This window comes from Garra rufa, chromosome 5 (assembly GCF_049309525.1).
Source record: "Garra rufa chromosome 5, GarRuf1.0, whole genome shotgun sequence".
NCBI classification, from domain to species: Eukaryota; Metazoa; Chordata; class Actinopteri; order Cypriniformes; family Cyprinidae; genus Garra; species Garra rufa.
The window spans coordinates 19,146,297-19,165,776 of NC_133365.1; the positions used below are offsets into that span (position 1 = coordinate 19,146,297).

General features: G+C 36.2%; 2 protein-coding genes across 2 annotated transcripts; one reads left to right on the plus strand and one right to left on the minus strand.

Annotated features, from left to right (window-relative positions):
• The first annotated feature begins 856 nt into the window (after positions 1–856).
• LOC141334440 (transcription termination factor 1-like) lies at positions 857–7,905 on the plus strand. Its single transcript, XM_073839509.1, has 9 exons — positions 857–1,748; positions 1,886–2,071; positions 3,055–3,133; positions 3,239–3,369; positions 3,452–3,659; positions 3,764–3,847; positions 3,938–4,003; positions 6,744–6,829; positions 7,515–7,905. Exons 1-9 carry the CDS (start codon positions 1,157–1,159, stop codon positions 7,706–7,708), a joined length of 1,626 nt encoding a protein of 541 aa, XP_073695610.1. The 5' UTR covers positions 857–1,156; the 3' UTR covers positions 7,709–7,905.
• gsnb (gelsolin b) lies at positions 7,809–17,726 on the minus strand. The gene is made up of 16 exons (XM_073839508.1): positions 17,635–17,726; positions 16,718–16,914; positions 16,474–16,628; positions 16,236–16,394; positions 15,998–16,147; positions 14,448–14,537; positions 13,710–13,842; positions 13,311–13,615; positions 13,089–13,222; positions 12,778–12,868; positions 11,348–11,518; positions 11,031–11,205; positions 10,233–10,354; positions 10,066–10,143; positions 8,312–8,372; positions 7,809–8,234 (listed from the first exon to the last, which is right to left on the minus strand). The coding sequence occupies exons 2-16, from the start codon at positions 16,908–16,910 to the stop codon at positions 8,065–8,067; spliced, it is 2,187 nt and encodes a 728-aa protein (XP_073695609.1). The 5' UTR covers positions 16,911–16,914; positions 17,635–17,726; the 3' UTR covers positions 7,809–8,064.
• Positions 17,727–19,480: the final 1,754 nt, after the last annotated feature.

Sequence of the window (19,480 nt, forward strand, 5' to 3'; positions counted from 1 at the left end):
AGATGATAAAGGCATTTAAAATGTTACAAAAGATTTCTGTTTCAGATAAATGCTGTTTTTCTGAACTTTCTATTCATCAAAGAAACCTGAAAAAAAATTCTATTCAGCTGTTTCCAACATCATTATAATAATAAATGTTATTGACAGCAAATCAGAATACTGGAATTTCTGTAGGATCAGCTAAAAATTCAGCTTTGAAATCACAGGAATGAATTAAATTTTTTAATATATTCAAATCGAAAACAGTTATTTTAAATAGTAAAAATATTTTTTCTGTACTTTGGATCAAATAAATGCAAGCTTGGTTAGCAGAAGCGACTTCTTTCAAAAAGCATTAAACATCTTACTGTTTAAAAACATAATTTAAAATTAATTAGAAACAAAAAATTAAATTGCGTCGCAACTCTGAAAACTAATAAAATGTACAATAACTTATTAGCCTATGACAACTTATTTGGTAACAATATGTTATACTATAAATATGAAAACATAAAACATAGTTTGCTATTACGTTTTAATATAATGCCACAAATATTCTGTAATGAATATGGGAAATATATTGAGAACGAATAGTTTGTTTTTAATTTATAGCCTATCGATGCATATGTGTTCAAAATTACTGATGACATTTTTACGGTGGTATCATCTTAAATCCTAAAGCTAGAAGCAGATACTACCTAAATTTGAAAGAACATACTATTATAATCTCAATTTTCTGTCGTACTTTTAAGTGACACCTATAGTAAGAATAGCATTATATGTGCGCTAATATATTTGTAATGTGTTTGTAATGACTCTCCTGCCTGACAGGTGGCAGTGTGGTGGTAGTGTAACTGAGTGCGCAGTGCAGCTTGTTTTGGTGAAGTAGTCGAATAGAAACAACCCGCGTGGAAGACATTGTATAAGTATAAAACTTCATTGTATATATATTTATTGCGACACATAATTTCAAATTCTTCCCGTCTTAATGCTTTTAAAGTGATTCAGAAACGCAGTGTGTGCGGATAACGTGATTATCTAACGACACATTCCCGCAAGCCTGGCAAGATTCAAGTTGGATGTTATGTTTGTTGGTAAAAATCACGTTGTGCTGTTTTCTGTGTCGTCATGATTTTTGTTTTTTAAAGAAATACAGTCAAACTCACGTAAAAACATAATGGAGTGCGATAGTGGAGAAAAGGTGAAGAAGAATAGAAAGAAAAGTGAAACTCCAGACCAGCATGAATTCACTGAAAGTCAGAAGGTGCATAAGAAAAAGAAGAAGAAGAAGAACAAGGAACTGGAGATTGTAAGTCTGCAGACACCTACAGACAAAAAGAAAAAAAGAAAACGGAATGAAGGTGTGGAGGTTGCCACAAGCCAGCATAAAGTCAAAAGCAAGAAAACACCCTCAGCAGAGTCACAAGAGCCACAGGATTCAATGGCGCACAAGCCTGCTAAGAAAAAGAAAAAGAGAGCAAATGTGACACAGGCAGACTGTGAAGACATGGCACAAGGAGAACAGCCTGTCATGACGGCTGAACATGAAGACCAATACACCAATGATCAGGAAAGTGACTTACCTGCTCTACTAATTGGTACTAGAAAGCGCAGAAGAAAGCAAACAGGGTTGAATGAACCAGAAGTTGATCTCAATCTTTTGAATGAACTGAAAGAATTTTGCCCTACAATAGAGTCCAGAAGCCCAAGTGACATCAATAAAATGATCATGTATGATCTGCCGAGGTTCAAGGAATTCAAAAAGCAAGGTAGACTGTTTATATCCAATATATGTAATGTTTTTGCAGATCCTCATATGTAAACCATTTACACTCAAAGATTAACAAGTGTATAGTGTCCATACAAAAAGTATGATTTTTTTTGCCTTTTGCTCTTATGTTCGCAGGCATCACGTTGAGACATGGAAGATTCTCTGATGCAGAAAATGAGAGGTTGAGACAGAACGTTAGAGATTTTATCGCTCTCACAGGAGTGAAAGATGCTACCAAGCTCTTTCAGCCAAAACGTTTCCCAGAAGAGAGAGAGGAATTGACAAAGCTGAAAAAGGTCCACAAGTTTTTTGAAAAGATAGGTGAGTCTCAATAATCACAATTGTTTTACTCTCTTCTCTGTAATCTTGTTGATTTTGTTTTTTGAAAGGTCGTCATCCTTCTGCACTATTTATTTATTTATGTTTTTAATAGAGAGGGAGACAATGCAAGACATGCTTGTCTTGTGTACTAGATATGCCTTGACACATTGATACACCGAAAATGAAAATTCTCTCATTATTTACTCACCCTCATATTGTCCCATGTCGTTTTCTTACATGGCCCGTTCTACGGAGTTGGTGCAAGCTGCTGTCCCACAACCAAAAAACACATTTGAAAAACATAGTGTTTATTTAACTACACCCCTACATTTATGATTAAAAAAAATGTCTCTACATGTTGAACACATTGTGAGTAGAAAGGCCTAACATTTTGAGGTAAATGTGTTCAAAATTCTGAAAAATCCAGTACCATATTCCATAACATATAGTTTTTATACAGTTGAAGACAAAATTATCAGCCCACCTATGAAATTTCAATTATTTTTCTGATATTTTCCAAGTGATGTTTAACAGAGCAAGGAAATTTTAACACAGTATGTCTTATTATATTTTTAATCTGGAAAAAGCCTTGTTTATTTCAATTTGCCTGGAATAAAAGCAATGTAGATGCAAGGTAGATGTTTACAAAATCTTAAGAGGTCAATGTGACCCTTCTTATGAAACTATATATTACTGTGTTTCGGTAGTGACAAATATGGGGAGACAACAAATATTCCAAAACTTTATGAAAATACAATGAGAATTAACTGCACAATTACTAGAAATGTGTACTTTTGATATTACACAATTCTGCAGTGGCATGAGGGTGAGTAAATGATGAGAGAATTTACATTTTTGGTAATTCTTGGAATATAAAGACTTGTTTGAATACATATTGAACATTGTAATGAGCTATACTGAAAATGTTACATTTTTTGTTGCTTAATTTGTTTGTCATCTTATTTCAAATCAAATTTGAACAGCGGAAGGAATTCCCAGGCCTTGTCATGATGTTTATAGCCGTGGAAGGAAAGTTTTTGATAGTGGAAACTATAAGGGAAGGTAAGCTAAATGATTGATGTTTTGCAAAGTATTTGGTCTTAGAAAATGTGCTCTGCTTTTTATTTTGGCTGTGTAATATACCTCCGTTCTTGCTTTTTTTAAAAGGTTTACAGAAGGTGAACTCAAATTATTGCTGAAGTATCATACTCTACATGGCAGTAACTGGGAAAAGATTTCTGAGCTGACTGGTCGAAGTGCTTACTCACTCGAGAAACGTTTTGCCCAGCTTAATACCGGTAGGTCTAATTCAGCAAGCTTCTTTCTCAAAATTCCATGTTTCATAATGGTTGGACATTCTCAACAATTTGAATCACACAGCTAGAAAAACTGGGCCGTGGTCCGCGAAGGAGGAGCAGAGACTTTTGAGGGCTGTGCGAGACTATGTTGTAACGGTGCTGAAATCGAAGTCCCCTAATAAAACAACACCAAAAAAAGTCAGTAGAGAAATACTGTACCAAAAATTGCCCTGGTTCAATATTTCTCAGAAGGTTAAAACTCGATGTTGGAGCAAATGCAGAGAGAAATGGTGAGAGAGTCACTGAATACTGTTTTATATTAAATGGTGGCATTTATGTGATTTTCTATTTGTATAATCCACATTGTCCTTGAATTTTCTCCTTCACCCCTAAGGATGTCCATCCTTGCTGTACGGATGTCTTTAGGGGCTTGTAGGGGGAGGAAAACTCAGGAGGCCAAAATCAGACTCATCAAAGCGTAAGCGATCCTGTTTTTGCATGCTTACTTGGCTTTTGTTATCCTGACATGTTTTTCTTTATCTGGCTTCTGTGTCATGTATTCACGCAGAATGTATCAATTGCAAGTGGAGGATGTTACGGATGTCAACTGGGATGATCTCACAGCTGTTTTCGGGTGAGGATTATATGCAGTTTGGGGTGGGTGATGTGGCAAATAATATACATTTCTTTCTGGCAAGATCCTGATTTGTTATCTTATGGTTCTTTTAATTATTTTGGTTTTTAGGGCTATTTTTCAAATTACTATGCAGTACAGCCAAACTAATTATTTAAAAAAAAATAGCCATACAAGGTAGCAAAGCAAAAGAATAAGATTAAAAGGTGAAAATGAAAAATAAACATTATTTACTCACCCTCAACCAACACCCTTTCTTTCTTCGGTTGAGCACACAAGAAATTTTGAAGAATGTTGGTAACCAAACAGTTGATGGTAGCCATTGACTTCCATAGTATGGAAAAAATAACACAGAAGTATATGGCTACCATCAACTGTGTTAAAATCATAGTTCACCAAAAAATCTAAATTCTGTTATTAATAACTCACCCAACTTACTCACCATGTCATTCCAAACCAGTAAGACATTTTTGATGAAATCCGAGAGCTTTCTGACCCTGCATAGACAATACATTTTGTCTACAAAGAGTAACAACTTTATTTAACAATTTCTTCAGGTTCTACTAGGGCTGTGCAATTAATCGAATTTCAGTTTTGATTTTGGCTTCAAACGATCATGAAGATACAGCAATTGAGATGAAACAATTATTGTGCCCCATTCCACCCCTTTCCAGTGGTCTGCTTTCACTCCTCCATAAAAGTCTAATTTCACATGCAAATCAGCAAAATCATGTAATGTGACTTTCATAAAATGGCACATGTGTGATTTATTAATGTTTCTTTGATGTTGTATTTTTAAAAACGAGAAAGAGAACTTGCGCTGTTGTGTGTATGCGCTCAGAGAAGAAGCAGAACACGGACATGTAAAGTTATGTTTTAGCTCAAGGTGCATGCCTAAACGCTCAAATACATGCAAAAATATTTCTAAATGAGCCACTTGGTGATTATTTATGTAAACCCTTGTCATTTATGTCTTAAATGATCATACAGTTGGCAATGAAAATACGTGTGTAACAGTATAGTGGATCTGTGTGGCTCTTAAAGCGGCAACAAATAATATTCCTTCTACTGTCTCTGCTTAATATTACTAAAATGTAAAAATACAAAGAGAAAAATCACCCACTGCTCTTAAATTAAGGACTTTTGTAGTTTTAATAAGAAACAAAGCATGTTTAATTATTACAGTGAATATGCTGTTTTATTTTACATTCAAATAATTACATTCAATGTCTGTAGTAGGCTGTTAGACTACTTTAGACTTGCATAAAAGAATACATTTGTAAATTTATTTTCTGTTGTATTGCTATATTTAAATGAATCACTAATAGAAAGTTTTGGACCTAGTCATAATTGTGTTAAATAATCGTGATAACAGTATTGACCAAAATAATTGTGATTATGATTTTTGCCATAATCGAGCAGCCCTAGTTTCTACTATGATAATTCTACCTCTGCTTGCGAGGGGCACAGCACATCTGTTGCATATCCTCATGTCGCACACCCCAATGTGACTAAATTAGTGACTTTTTATTTAACTAGTTATATTTTTTTTGGCTTTGCACAAACAAACATACAGTCTACTATGTGTACAGTTTCACAAATGTATTTTGACCATGTTTGACCATGGCATTGTTTTTTTTCCCCTTTCAAAACATAAAATGAAATGCAGTAAGGTAAAGCTTCTGGGCCTATGCAAAACACATCATTATCTATTAAAGCAAGCACTGTTCAGTTTGATTGGTTGTTGTAAAACATTTCACACTGTAAACCTGTGATACCAAAATGCAGACAGTCAACTGAGAGATTTATTATTTATTTATAAGGAATTAAATGTTTTTACTACTTGGAATGTAGCCTAGTAAAACCACTTGTATATTAATGATGCAGTGGACACAAAGAAAATGTCACATATACAGTGTGATTGAATAAGATTAGTCATGACCTAATTGAAAAAACCTATCCATCTTATTCTGCAACACGAATGTAAGCCTATGGGTGAGCCGCTATAGGAAAATAACAAGAAGAATAACAATGTGCAGTAAACTGTAAAACTGTTTGCACTACAGACCAGTGTTCATAATTAATACATTAAAATAATATGGTAAAACACTACAGTATCAAGCAGAAAAACATGCTGTTTTGTACAGCTAAAAATAGCTGGATGCAGATGAGATAGAAAGCCAGACAAACATTACAAATGATCGTGCACACTCTGGCAGGTAATTTAAGGTGTTTAGGATGATTAAGGATCGAAGGTGGTTAATTGATGATTATAAAATCAACAATGCAGTATTTATGTTGTAAAAAATCATGAATGATTACCAATTCTTTTATCTTTGACATGGATTTTCAGAATTATTTCTGTTGTTTGTTGGTATTTAATGTTTTGGCAACATTCAGCTTGTCCTTTTGTATATGTAGATAACTAATCCAAAGATTAATTGAAACCGTGGTGTTTGTTGAAAGTGTATTTGTTGAACATTGGAATCTTTTCCAACTATATAAAAATGTCTTCATCTCTAGAGATTACCCATGGTGATATTGCCAGATCCAGAATAAAGAATATCCTCTAAGGTGCTAATTAAGTAGTGTTAATGGCATCTGAGCACAATTACACAGGTTGCATTATTCAGTTTCCCAGCAAGTAACTAGAATAATGCACGTGCTTGTTCAAGCATGATAATGCTTCTGTTTGTGTAAACAAGCTTGGTGTCACGTCTTTGTCCCCTTTGTCTCATAGGGATGTTCCTCCAGCATATGTGCAAGCAAAGTGGCACCAGCTTAAAATTAGCTATGTGCCAGAATGGAAGAGCAAGTGTTTTGGAGGTTAGTGCGTTCATTTTTTTTTTTTTTCACAAAGTTGGCTTTATACCTTTTAAATTATAACTGTAGATCCAGCAGTGTATTCTTCCATTTTCCATAATGTACTCCAGAGATGGAGACTGAAGTTGCAAAAAATGATTTCTTGAGCCTTGTTAACAATTGACTTTAAGTCTAAACGAACTTCAGGGACTTGATAACATGTTTGGTGTAGGTTAAAATAATTGGTCCCACTTTATAATAGGTGGCCTTAATTGCTATGTACTTACATTTAAATTAATCATTTGATACAATGCACTTGTACACATTTGTATATGTTTTTACTTTGTACTTGTATTTTTAAAAATGCCTGCATGTAATTACATCTGTGATTCAATTTCTATAATTACATTTATAGTTACACTGTTGACCCATCCCTTTCACCTTAACCCTCTATTAAACCTACCCATACCACCAAACCTGTCTATAACCTTACCCATATCTCACCTCAATAGCAGCAAAAGTGTTTTGCAATGCAATAAGTACATTGTACTTATTTTTTGATGCAAGTACATAGCAGTTAAGGCCACCTAATATAATTATTTGATGTAGAAACCTAACACCATCTAGTAGTGCATGTAAAGACTAGATTATGGGTGACCTACTGACTGTCTTTTAATGTGTTGTATGTCTATGATGTTGTTTCTTCCAGACATTATTGATTTCCTCTATGAGAGAGTCCTGCCAGGCATGGTAAAAGACTGTGAAGAACTTGATGATGATGAATTGAATGTTGACCAGAAGCAGAGCTTCCTTATATCTGACATTTTTAGGGACATTAATGAGGATCACTGCAGTGACAGTGATGAGGAGAGTGCCCAGAAAGAGGATGACAACTCCTCTTGAACTATGATCACTTGTGCAGGTCAATCAGGTCGTAACAATGATTTCTGTAAAAATCACAGTAAATATTCCACAACTGAAGAGAAAAAAAAAATTCAAGATGTACATGTAAAAGATGTATGATTTTCTTTTTATTCTTGTTGCTCCATTTATTTTTGATTCAGACTTTAATAAACTGAATTGGTATTATGCTTTTTAAAGGTCTTGTAAACAATGACATTTTTCTTAAAACAAGAATGAGAGAGGTAAACAATGTTAGTCGGTCAGGTGAGTAATGTTGGTAATATTGATAGTGTTTGAAATCAATTTGAAACATTCAAACAAACAAACATGTCTCCTCTGCCCTACGAGTCATCAGATTACATTTTCAAACCAGCTATGGCCCGTTCCAGTGGATTAGAACTCCAGAAGTCATGGTCCCATCCCAGGAACCACCCTGTGAATGTGGGGGGTTCAAAGCCCTGCTTCACTGTAACAATGGGTGTTCTCTTGTCCCTACTGGCAGGATCTGACTCAATGTATTTGACAGCTAAATTAGGAGAGACAAATTGTTAGCTAATGAAGACATTAGCAAAATATTGCAGTTGAAAATGGGAAACTCCTCACCTGAAGTCACAGCTTCACCTTTTTCCTCTTCATTAGCTTCATTCCCAATCCAAACGAAGACCTTAGAGACAATGATTTCAAGCATGGACATTGTTAGATTTCATTTTCTTGAGTGCACTCTATTGCAAGTGTCACATACAGTTCACGCCAACAGTTTACATACACCTTGCAGAATCTGCGGAATTGTTAATTCTTTAACAAAACAAGAGGGATCATACAAATTGCATGTTATTTCTTATATAGTACTGACCTGAATAAGAAATTTCACGTAAAAGATGTTTTCATATAATCAACAAGATAAAATAATAGTTAAAAATTACCCTTTTCAAAAGTTTACATACACTTGATTCTTAATCACACTGAGGACAACTGAGGGACTCATATGCAACTATTTCAGAAGGTTCAAACTCTCGCTGATGCTTCAGAAGGAAAAAAACGATGCATCAAGAGCCAGGAGTGTAGACTTTTGAACAGGCTTGTGCACAATTCAGAATTGAATTGAGAATGACTCCTAAATTCCAATTCAATTCTTGAATTTGAATTGATGTCAAAAACAGGATCTAGATTTACAATTCAAATTAAAGGAAGCAGAATTTCAATTCAATAAGAAATTAAAGAAATTCATATACATAAGTGAAGTGTTTAACAATGAAGCTTTACAATATATGTCAGATATGATTTCATTACATATTCTATAAATGATATTAGTTTGAACTACCTGTACAGATTACATTGTGTTATTTGATTACTTTGAAATGAAAATAACATTTTGAACAAAACTAATCAAACATTGAGGGAGTAATTTATTTCAAGAATTTGATCATTATCTATATGTTGGAACAAAATGTATGCAGGGTTGAGGAGTGACTAGTTATGTGTAATGAAATTATGCTATTAAATTACAAAATTAATGTAACTGTATGTGAGATTCATCGCATTCTTTCTGTTGTATGACTGTGTGGAATGTCTTTGAATTGCCATGAATTTAATTCCACTTCCTGTCATTCCAACTCCAATTCAAATTCAACTTCCTGTGGGGCGGAGTCAATTCAATTCAAATTCCAACTCATGAATTGAATGGGGGCCAATTCTGAATTGTGCACAAGCCTGCTTTTGAACAGAATACAGATGTGTACATTTTTCTTATTTTGCCTGAATTGTATTTTTTCATTTAATGCCCTTCAAAAGATACTTACATGCTTCCTAGAAGACAAAATAAGTCTTCAAATTAAAAAAAAATTACCTCCAGTTCCAAATGCGTCGTGTACAGAATTTGAACCTTCTGTAATAGTTGCATATGAGTTCCTCAGTTGTCTTTAGAGCAAAAAGATGGATCTCAAAATCATAGTCATTGTTGGAAACGGTTTAAATACACAAATGCTGAAACACCAAAGAATTTTTGAGACGTGAAGATTTCTTCTGAAGAACAGCGGCAGTTTAACTGTTCAGAACAAACAAGGAACTCATGAACAACTATCACTAAACAAAAAAAAACAGCTGTGGATCATTCTGGTTACAACAGTATTAAGAATAAAGTGTATGTAAACTTTTTAACGGTCATTATTATAAATTCAACTATTATTTTCTCTTGTGGATTATATGTAAACATCCTTAATGTAGAATCTCTTAGTCAGGTCAGTGCTAAATGAAAAATAACATGCATTATGTAAGATCCCTATAATTTTGGTCAAATTAACATTTTGCAGATTCTTTAAGGTGTATGTAAACTATTGACCTCAACTGTACAAGTTTACCTGATCCCAAGTGTCCAGAATCATGACATCATCTGGAGCCAAGTCCTCTTGTGTCATCTCTCCTGGCACCTCTTCAATCTAGATTGGCACAGAGCAAACAAATTGTGAAAGATTCTTCACCTGTTTATGTTGGGTGGACTATAATTACGTTCAACATGGAAACTCACAAGGAATTGTCCTGTCTTGTTGGAGCATGCAAAAAGCCTAGGAGGATGGGAGTCCATTTTGTTCTTGAGCCTTTCAGAGGTGCGATACTCTGCTTTTCCACCAAGAGCACTCCAGAAGTCAGCTATATAGCAATTTTAAAAAGAACAGTTGTTCAATAGAGTTTTTCATGGCACATCATCAATCGGCCATATTGGCGGCACTGGACCAAACTCACATATTTTGCTGATTATCATTCCTGAAAATGAACAATAATTGTCATGTTTTGGGCAGTACTAATCGGTCAGACCGGGAAATAAATTTATTATAGACTGCCGAAAAGTGTAAAAACTGTCTTGAGGAACTAAAGGCATTTGTGGTTGGCCAAACTGAACCAGGATTTCCAGGGCAGGAATCTTGACAACAATCGTGTTTGTTCTTATCATTTTTGGTCAGGTAGGTGAATTACTAGGCTAATATCTTAATTAATACGGCTTGTACGTATCTTTACCACCTATTAACTTTAGTTTGACAAAATGTTGTGCCCTTTCCTGCTTACCAAGTCCTTCTCTATATGATTTAGCAGCTTCCACATGTTTTTCTGTGGTTTAGACAGCATAAATTAGCAGAACAACATATTCAGTAGTACATTACCCATGCAATCCATTCTGTTGTTTACATCTGAGTATCGCCAAAATATGGTCGATGACCAAATCATGACATAACTGCAAGCCCTCTATAGGAGTTCATTTATATTCTGAATGCAACTTTTTAAAAAAGACAGTAAAACACTCCTCTTCTAGTGACAGAAGTAAACCTACCTCCCTCTGCTCCTTCTGATATCTCTGAAAGTTTTACTCCTAAAAGGCTTCCCAGCTTTTTGGCTCCATTCTTTTCTGCAACACTTGAACCCTGACCCAGCCACAGCTTAGAGCCTGAAGCAGTCACCAGAACAAAGGCATCATTGGAGTTGAGGCTAGAGGCCACAGGATCAACCTGTTCCCGGTAAAGAAACAACAACAACTGTCAAAGGAGAACCAATTTTGCATACATTTTCAAATGAAGAACATTTGATAAACACGAAAACCGCATCACACAATGGTACATTGAAAACACACTTCCATTGATTTTGACTCACCTCAACAGCTCGTGTGTGCCCGGCAGGATTGGCACGCACTTGGAAAAGGCGGACTGCGGAAGCCTTCGACTGGCCACCCTCTCGTGAAGTCCCACCCTTGTGCACCACCATTGGTTGCTCGCCAAAGATACTCATGAGGTGAGGGGGTTCTTTGCCTTCAATTACTCGCACCTTTGTAAAGATTCACATTCAAACTGGCGTTACTGATTTGTTTTGATGGTATTTGTCAAGGGTGTCCAGTTGGGTGTTCTGCAGAGTTCCAATCCTGATAAACACACCCAAACCTGTTTATCAAGGTCTTTAGGATGAATAGAAACCTTCAGACAAGTGTGTTAGGGCAGGCTGGAGTTACACTCTGCAGGACATTTGCCCTCCAGGAGCAGGATTGGACACCCCTGGTCTATATTGTAGTAGTACAGTTGAATTAAAAAGAATAGGATAGCCTGAACAGGATATTTCACATAAAATATGTTTAAATATAATCCACAAGAGAAAATAATAGTTAAAAATTACCAAAAGTTTACATATACTTGTTTTTTAATACCGTGTTGTTACCTGAATGACCCACAGCTTTTTTTTTTTTTTTTGTTTAGTGATAGCTGTTCATGAGTCCCTTGTTTGTCCTAAACAGTTAAACTGGCCGCTGTTTTTCAGAAAAATCCTTCAGGTCCCACAAATTCTTTAATTTTTCAACGGTTTTTTGTATTTGAACCCTTTACAACAATATTTGTATGATTTTGAGATCCATCTTTTTACACTAAGGACAACTGAGGGACTCATATGCAACTATTACAGAAAATTCCAGCGCTCACTGATGCTCCAGAAGTAAAAAAACGATGCATTAAGAGCCGGGGATTAAAACTTTTTGAATTTGAAGGTTAAATTTAACTTATTTTGTCTTCTGGGAAACATGTATCTTCTGTAGCTTCTGAAGGGCAGCACTAAATAAAAAAAAAATATGATGGTTATGTAAAGTAAGTTGTACACATTTTTGTTCTGTTCAAAAGTTTACACCCCTGGCTCCTAATGCATTGTGTTTTCTTCTGAAGCATCAGTGAGCATTTGAACCTTCTGTAATAGTTGCATATGAGTCCCTCACACCCTCAGTGTGAAAAGATGGATCTCAAAATCAAACAGTCATTGTTGGAAAGGGTTCAAATACACAAAAATGCTGAAAAACAAAGAATTTGTAGGACCTCAAGGATTTTTCTGAAGAACAGTTAGAAGAACTATTATTTTTTCTTGTGGACTATATGTAAACGTCTTTTATGTGAAATATCTTATTCAGGTCAGTACTTAATAAAAAAGTAACATGCATTTTGTATGATCCCTCTTATTTTGATAAAATAATTAACATTTTGCATATTCTGCAAGGTGTATATAAAGTTTTGACCTCAACTGTAGGTGTATGTGCACGAAGCAAATGTCACCTGCACAGGACTCCCACCGAGCTCTGTATCAAGCTGGGCAGCCAGAATGGCAGAATGTCCTTTCTCATCTTGACTGGAATCTTCTCCCTGCCTGTGGACATAAGAAACAACTCCATTAAATAAATCTTTGCAGTGATGACTCATCCTATTGACTAACAAAAGCCTAGCCTGGTGGGGCTAAGAGATAATAAAAGACTGTTCTGTTACCCAAGTGTTTTTGTGTAACAGGAGCAGACAAAGCCATTGGCTTAGGACCAGGTTCAGCTATTCATAAAGGATTGAATGGATTCCAGTAGGTTTGTAGCTCTTACCATATATATATAATCTGCCCCTGACGTCCTCCATGCTTGTAGCTGTACAGGATGATGTAACTGTCTCCTCCAAAGAACTGCCCATGAATGGATGGGTCAACCGGAACCTTGTCTGCTCCCTCAATGCGCCAAATCTTTCCAAAGCAACAAGACAAGTTGTCTATTAATGTGTGTATACTTGATAGTTGCAATCTGTTGTGCAACAGTACAAAGCACATTTACCTTTTTCTCCCCCTTCCCATCATCTACCATGCCATGCTGAGCAGCCATTGCCTCTGATTTGTGCAAAGATGTTGCATCAAAGGGCACCTTCTTGATTTTGGCAATTTTGTTGGGCACATAAGCTTGTCCCATACCCTTTGTCTGTTCAGTGTCACGCCAGACCTTGAAGAACTGTTTAAAGAGAGGAGTCTCTCCATTCTCAGGGATGATCTGGACCTCGGTGTGTTTGGGATAGCCCATCTTACTTATGAAGTCTTCTGCAGCTTTCATACCCGCACTCCTCTCTTCTTTATTAGCCTCTTTACCTGTGATATTAAAGAAATAAAAAGGTCAAGATTTACATTAAGGCGTGTCCCAAATGCAAATTTTGAACTCATTTGAATGGTGTGCTGAGCTGACCTTTCCAGACAAATATCTTGCCATTGGAACCATGGTCCAAGATGTAGCAGTCGGTGGACTGCAGTGCACTCTGGGAGAATGGGTTTTCTTCAGCCACCAAAGTGACAGACATACCCCCACTGGCATCTGAGACCTAAGCAATAATGACCACCATATTTTTAGGTTCACGCAAAAATGAAATTAGCCCATGATTTACTTACCCTCAAGGCATCCTGGGTGTATATAAATTTGTTTTTTAGGCAAATTCAATCGGAGTTACATTACAAAATGTTCTGACGGTTTGTAATGGCAGTGGGCGGGTGTTTTTGTTCAACGGTCCAAAAGAAGTTTAATAAAGCGCATCCATCCATACGACATACGACAGTTAGCGGAAGTTAGAGAAAACTGTTTCTAACTTTTTATACATGGATATTTTTCATACAAAAACACCAACTCGTTACAGGAGGCCTTTATTCAGTACCTGGAGCCGTATGAGGCATATTTTATTATGGATGCACTTTACTGGACTTCTTTTGGACTGTTGAACGAAAACACCCACCGCCATTATATAGCGTTTAAGAGCTAGGATATTTTTATATAAATTTGATTGGAATAGTCTAAAAGAAGAAATTCTTATGCACCTAGAATGCCTTGGGTGAGTAAATCATGGGCTAATTTTCATTTTTGGGTAAACTAACCCTTTAAGCCATTTTGTTAAGTTTTTAATCTAAAAAAGGGGTAACCTATAGCTTGCTGTACCTTGTACAATTTTGCAGACTTCCTGTTGGATGCATCAGTCTTGGTGTCTTCCGCCTGTGCTTCAGGAAGATCAGGCTTTGGTCCAAGAATCTGACAAAATATAGTAAAGCATTTGCATTCAGAAAATAATACTGAATACTTACTATAAGCAAGAAGACGCTACACCACTTTTGCCCTGATTTTTGGTTGGTTTGTAGTCTGGAAAATTCAACACTCCTTGAGGTTGTCGGAGCCAGTTCAGTCAAATATTATACGTTCAATATTTTACAAACCGTTAATCCTAGCAATAAGGCATTGTCTCTATGTGAGCTTATTGTGTCCATAATTACTTGATGATCTTGTAGTATATGATATTCAGTTGTAAAATAATTGATGCCCAGGTCTTCTCTGTAACATTTACAAAAGTTGTAACCTACAGTTGAAGTCAAAAGTTTACATATACCTTGCAGAATCTGCAAAATGTTAATGATTTTACCAAAATAAGAGAGATCATACAAAATGCATGTTATTTTTTATTTAGTACTGAACTCAAAATATTGCATAAAAGACCTTTACATATAGTCCACAAGAGAAAATAATAGTTTTTTAGAATTTATAAAAATGTTTATATACGCTTGATTCTTAATACTGTGTTACCTGAATGATCCACAGATGTGTTTTTTGTCTAGTGAAATTTGTTCATGAGTCTTTATCTTGAATAGTTAAACTGCCTACTGTTCTTCAAAAAAAATCCTTCAGGTCCCACAAACGATTTTTTAGCATTTTGTGTATTTGAACCCTGATTTTGAGATCCATCTTTTCACACTGAGGACAACGAGAGACTCGTATGCAACTATTACAGAAGGTTCAAACGCTCACTGATGCTTTAGAAGGAAAAGCAATACATTAAGAGACAGGAATGTAAACTTTTGAACTAAATGAAGGTGTACATTTGTCTTATTTTGCCTACATATCATTTTATTTTTCATTTAGTACTGCCCTTCAGAAGATACATGTTTCCTAGAAGAGCATCAGTGAGTGTTTGAACCATCTGTAATAGTTGCATATGAGTCCCTCAGTTGTCCTGGGTGTAAAAAGATGGATCTTAAAATCATACAGTTATTGTTGGAAAGGGTTCAAATACACAAAAATGCCAAAGAATTTGTGGAACCTAAATTATATTTCTGGAGACCAGTGGGCAGTTTAACTGTTCAGGACTCAAACAACAACAACAACAACAACAACAACAAAAAAAAAAAAAAAAAAAAAACACAGCTGTGGACCATTCTGATAACAACACAGTATTAAGAATCAAGCGTATGTAAACTTTTGAACGGGGTCATTTTAATAAATTCAACTATTATTTTCTATTGTGGACTATATGTAAACATCTTTTATGTGCAACATCTTATTCAGGTCAGTACTACATAAAAAAATAACATGCATTTTGTATGATCCCTTTTATGTTAATTATTAACATTTTGTAGAATCTGCAAGGTGTGTGTAAACTTTTGACTGCAACTTAATATCAAAAAGGAATCAATGAAACATCTTTCTTTTATTATACTAACCGCTAGTATCTTCTCATTTTCTGATCCTTCTTCACATACAAAGAGTTTTGCTCTCCCACAACGTTCATTATCACGAATGTCTTTGGAAACGCTGGTGGCCTTCAGTCTCTCAAACTGGTTACACTTGGACCCACACCACTGATATACCTCCTGGTGCAAGTGTAAGAGAAATAGCATGAAGAATACATGGAATACCTTATGATAAAATGCAAAACATTTATTCATCATCATTTTTTACCTGTCCTAAGTCTAGGATGAAGCAGTCACCATTGTTAAAGCTGTCCCAACTCACAGGTACCTCAATGGCCCGGACTACACGTCTTCCACTCACATGGAGAACTCGCTTCACATTCACTTCACCAGTTACGTGTTTGAATCCAGAGGCAACTCCACCTTGCTGAAGAAATTAAAAGCAGTTTGATAAGAAAGTATCCAGATACATTTATATGCATTGTAAGCATATTAACTCCACCCACCATGTATTTAAGTCCTGTTTTGAAGTAGCCTACAAAGGTTTTTGACTCATGCCCCTGGACTTCTCTGTACTGGATGGGTTTTCCTCCAAGGAAGTCATCCATTTGGACAGTGAAGATAGCAGCTGCCCCACTCTCATCCATTGAGCATGCATCACCTGAAAACGCCAATGTTCATAAACAGGTTTTCAGTGAATATGCACACCATTTACTGAATGCACAGAGGAATTTACATGTACAGTCTCACCTATCCAGAAGTGAAGGTCATACTGTAGGTTTCCAGAGTTTTGCTTTATGGTGTTGAGGATTAGGTAGGTATCGCCTGTGTAGAAGCCACCATAAAGATTCTTCGGGACAGGCACCAAATCCATGTTTTCAATCCTCCACACCTGCAGGCCTGCCTGCTTCCCTGCCTTCTCAAATTCAGGGTGGTTTACCATGGTGCTGTTTGAAAACAACAACTATTGTAACAGCCATACACAATAGCCATATTTTGCATGCTCTTGTGTTCCACATAGTCTATTGTCAAGAATAAGATTAAATAGAGGAAGGGTGTTGTACTTTGGTCTTCATTTCCTTTTAAATGCAATTATCAAAAGAAAACAAAGGCAGCTTCTGTCTCTTGGTTTAGAAGATTTTTTCCACATCTTTAAAATTTTTCTAATACTTCTGAATTAAAACTGTTCTCCTGGTATGAGGTGGGTGATGATATGGATAAGTCTAGTCATGCCCTCGGGCAAAGATCTCCACCCCCACTGAATGGAAAAAGCAAGAGTCACAAAGGGCGGGTCTGCCTTACTTTCTGCAGAGGTGCAACTGCACAACAATACACACTTACCTGTTCTCAAGCTCTGTGTGTCATTCAAGATTAGACAACAAAAAAAGGTTAAAGGTAAAAGTTAACCTGCTTATGTAAGTTTATTGGTTACTATAGTTATAATTTGCAGCATGTATAGAGAAAAGCATTGTTAAATACCACTGGTTTATAGCAGTTTTTTTTCCAGATAGAATAATGGATAAATACAGGAAATAATAATACTTCACCTACCCTAAATGAGTGATGCTTCAGAAAGTAAATAATTAATAGCAACATCAGCTGGTGACTGCATTAGGAAACAAATTAACGCTTCTCTGTACTAAAAAATGCTTTGGAGATAGACCTACCTGCTGGGTAAAGCTTTTTTTAAGGTATTATCTGCAGATGAATCTTGGACGACAGCTGTAGTTCGAGCACTGAGCTTCCGCAGGTACTGGGAGTAATATTTCAACAGGTTTGTCTCATTTGCAAATGAAACCCCACCTCTTATTAATCTACGGTGCCCGCCAGGGGACACCTTCGGTTCACTTATGTTTGTCGTGGCCACGACATATAAACTCGTGGGAACATGATATTATGTTGTGGCCACGACAAACATAAGTGAACCGAAGGTGTCCCCTGGCGGGCACCGTATTAATCAGCTCTACGAGCGTGCATTTTCTTCCGTAAAACACACACACACACACACACACACACACACACACACACACACACACACACACACACACACACACACACACACACACACACACTTATGTTTACTTAGCTTTCGAAATGGGGACATTACATAGACTACTAATATTTTTATATACAGATAGTTATACATTTTCTAACGTAAACCTACCCCTCAGAAAACTTTCTGCATTTTTACAATTTTCTTTTACTTTATTTTTATACCAGTTCACATTTCTGATTTTTGGAGTACAAATTTGCCCCAAAATATGATTAAGTATATACACACACAAACACAGTTTGCGGTATATTATATTCTATAATACAATATTTAAGTTTAAATGCACAGTAAATGTTATTCAGTTATGTAAGGTTTGATCGCATCAGTCATAGTAAAGGAGACACTTTGCCGTGTGCCATTATATGTATATAAAGGTTTTGTTTTAAAAGAGTGTGCAGAATTCAACGTGTGTATATTTTGTCCACTCATAAATGTAAAGGAAAAAGCAAAACATTAAATGAAACAGCTGAATTGCTCAAGATAATATGCAAAAAATGTCAAACCATTGCCTTGGCCAGCAAATATTGCAACTAAAATTATATATTTATGCTTATTTAAAACATGTGGCATTTATGAAAAACACACTTTGTGGCTTTTTTTTAGAAAAGCTTCTCCCTTGGTTTTGTTGTTGAACAGTGTCATCCATTTTTGAGGAAGCACTGTTGGTCCAGTAAAGGGTGTGTTTATGGCAAGGTTGCCAGATTTTCACAATAAAACCTGCCCAATTGCTACTTAAAACTAACCCACTAGCTTTTTGGAGGGGGTCCCCTAGTAAGATTCGCGTTCTGTTGGGTAAAATATATGTTTTTAGTGGGGTTCCCCTGGTAAAATTTGTATTCCAGGGGCTTAATACTATATACTACACGCTATACTACAAGAGGTTACAGGGGGAAATGGATATAAGCGTAGGCTTAAACCAAATGCTGTACCGCCAATTTTGCCCACAAAGAGTCTAAACGCACCGGGATATCGAGTGAAATCCATCCTGAGAAACTCCTTCAGTGGCTGCAGCGTTATGACAAGTGTTGGCATGTTTACATCATTTGTAAGCTCTTTCAGTAGTTGTGGTCTGCTAGCCTCATTAGGGCTAAAGTGGAGAGAACACAGACGCGGGTCTTCAGGAAGTTTTATTCGTCCACAGGCATCTTCCCATTCGTTTCTCCTCTTCCTATCTCCAGGAAAGCAGTGAAGACTTACATTGCTTCTTTTGTTGCCCTTTGACTGAAAATTACAACCAAAAGACACTAAATGTGGCATTGTACCTGTGTTTTATTTTTGTGTTGTATTGTGGTAAAAATATTATTATCATGGTGCCACAGCCATCAGATCGCATATTTCATTCGATAACCTGGTGCGTCTAGGCCAGGGGTCACCAAACTAGATCCTGGAGGGCCGGTGTCCTGCAGAGTTTAGCTCCAACTTGCCTCAACACACCTGCCTGAAGGTTTTAAGTAGCTCTA

What these genes read in the sequence shown, in the direction of transcription:
- LOC141334440 (XM_073839509.1), top strand. Translation starts at nt 1,157, where the DNA reads ATGGAGTGCGATAGTGGAGAAAAGGTGAAGAAGAATAGAAAGAAAAGT. An exon ending in CAAGGAATTCAAAAAGCAAG is followed by an intron (nt 1,749 to 1,885) that starts GTAGACTGTTTA and finishes TTATGTTCGCAG; the next exon opens with GCATCACGTTGAGACATGGA. An exon ending in GAAGAGCAAGTGTTTTGGAG is followed by an intron (nt 6,830 to 7,514) that starts GTTAGTGCGTTC and finishes TGTTTCTTCCAG; the next exon opens with ACATTATTGATTTCCTCTAT.
- gsnb (XM_073839508.1), bottom strand. Translation starts at nt 16,910, where the DNA reads ATGGTAAACCACCCTGAATTTGAGAAGGCAGGGAAGCAGGCAGGCCTG. An exon ending in AGTCTGCAAAATTGTACAAG is followed by an intron (nt 13,843 to 14,447) that starts GTACAGCAAGCT and finishes ATTATTGCTTAG; the next exon opens with GTCTCAGATGCCAGTGGGGG. An exon ending in GGGCAGATTATATATATATG is followed by an intron (nt 12,869 to 13,088) that starts GTAAGAGCTACA and finishes TTATGTCCACAG; the next exon opens with GCAGGGAGAAGATTCCAGTC.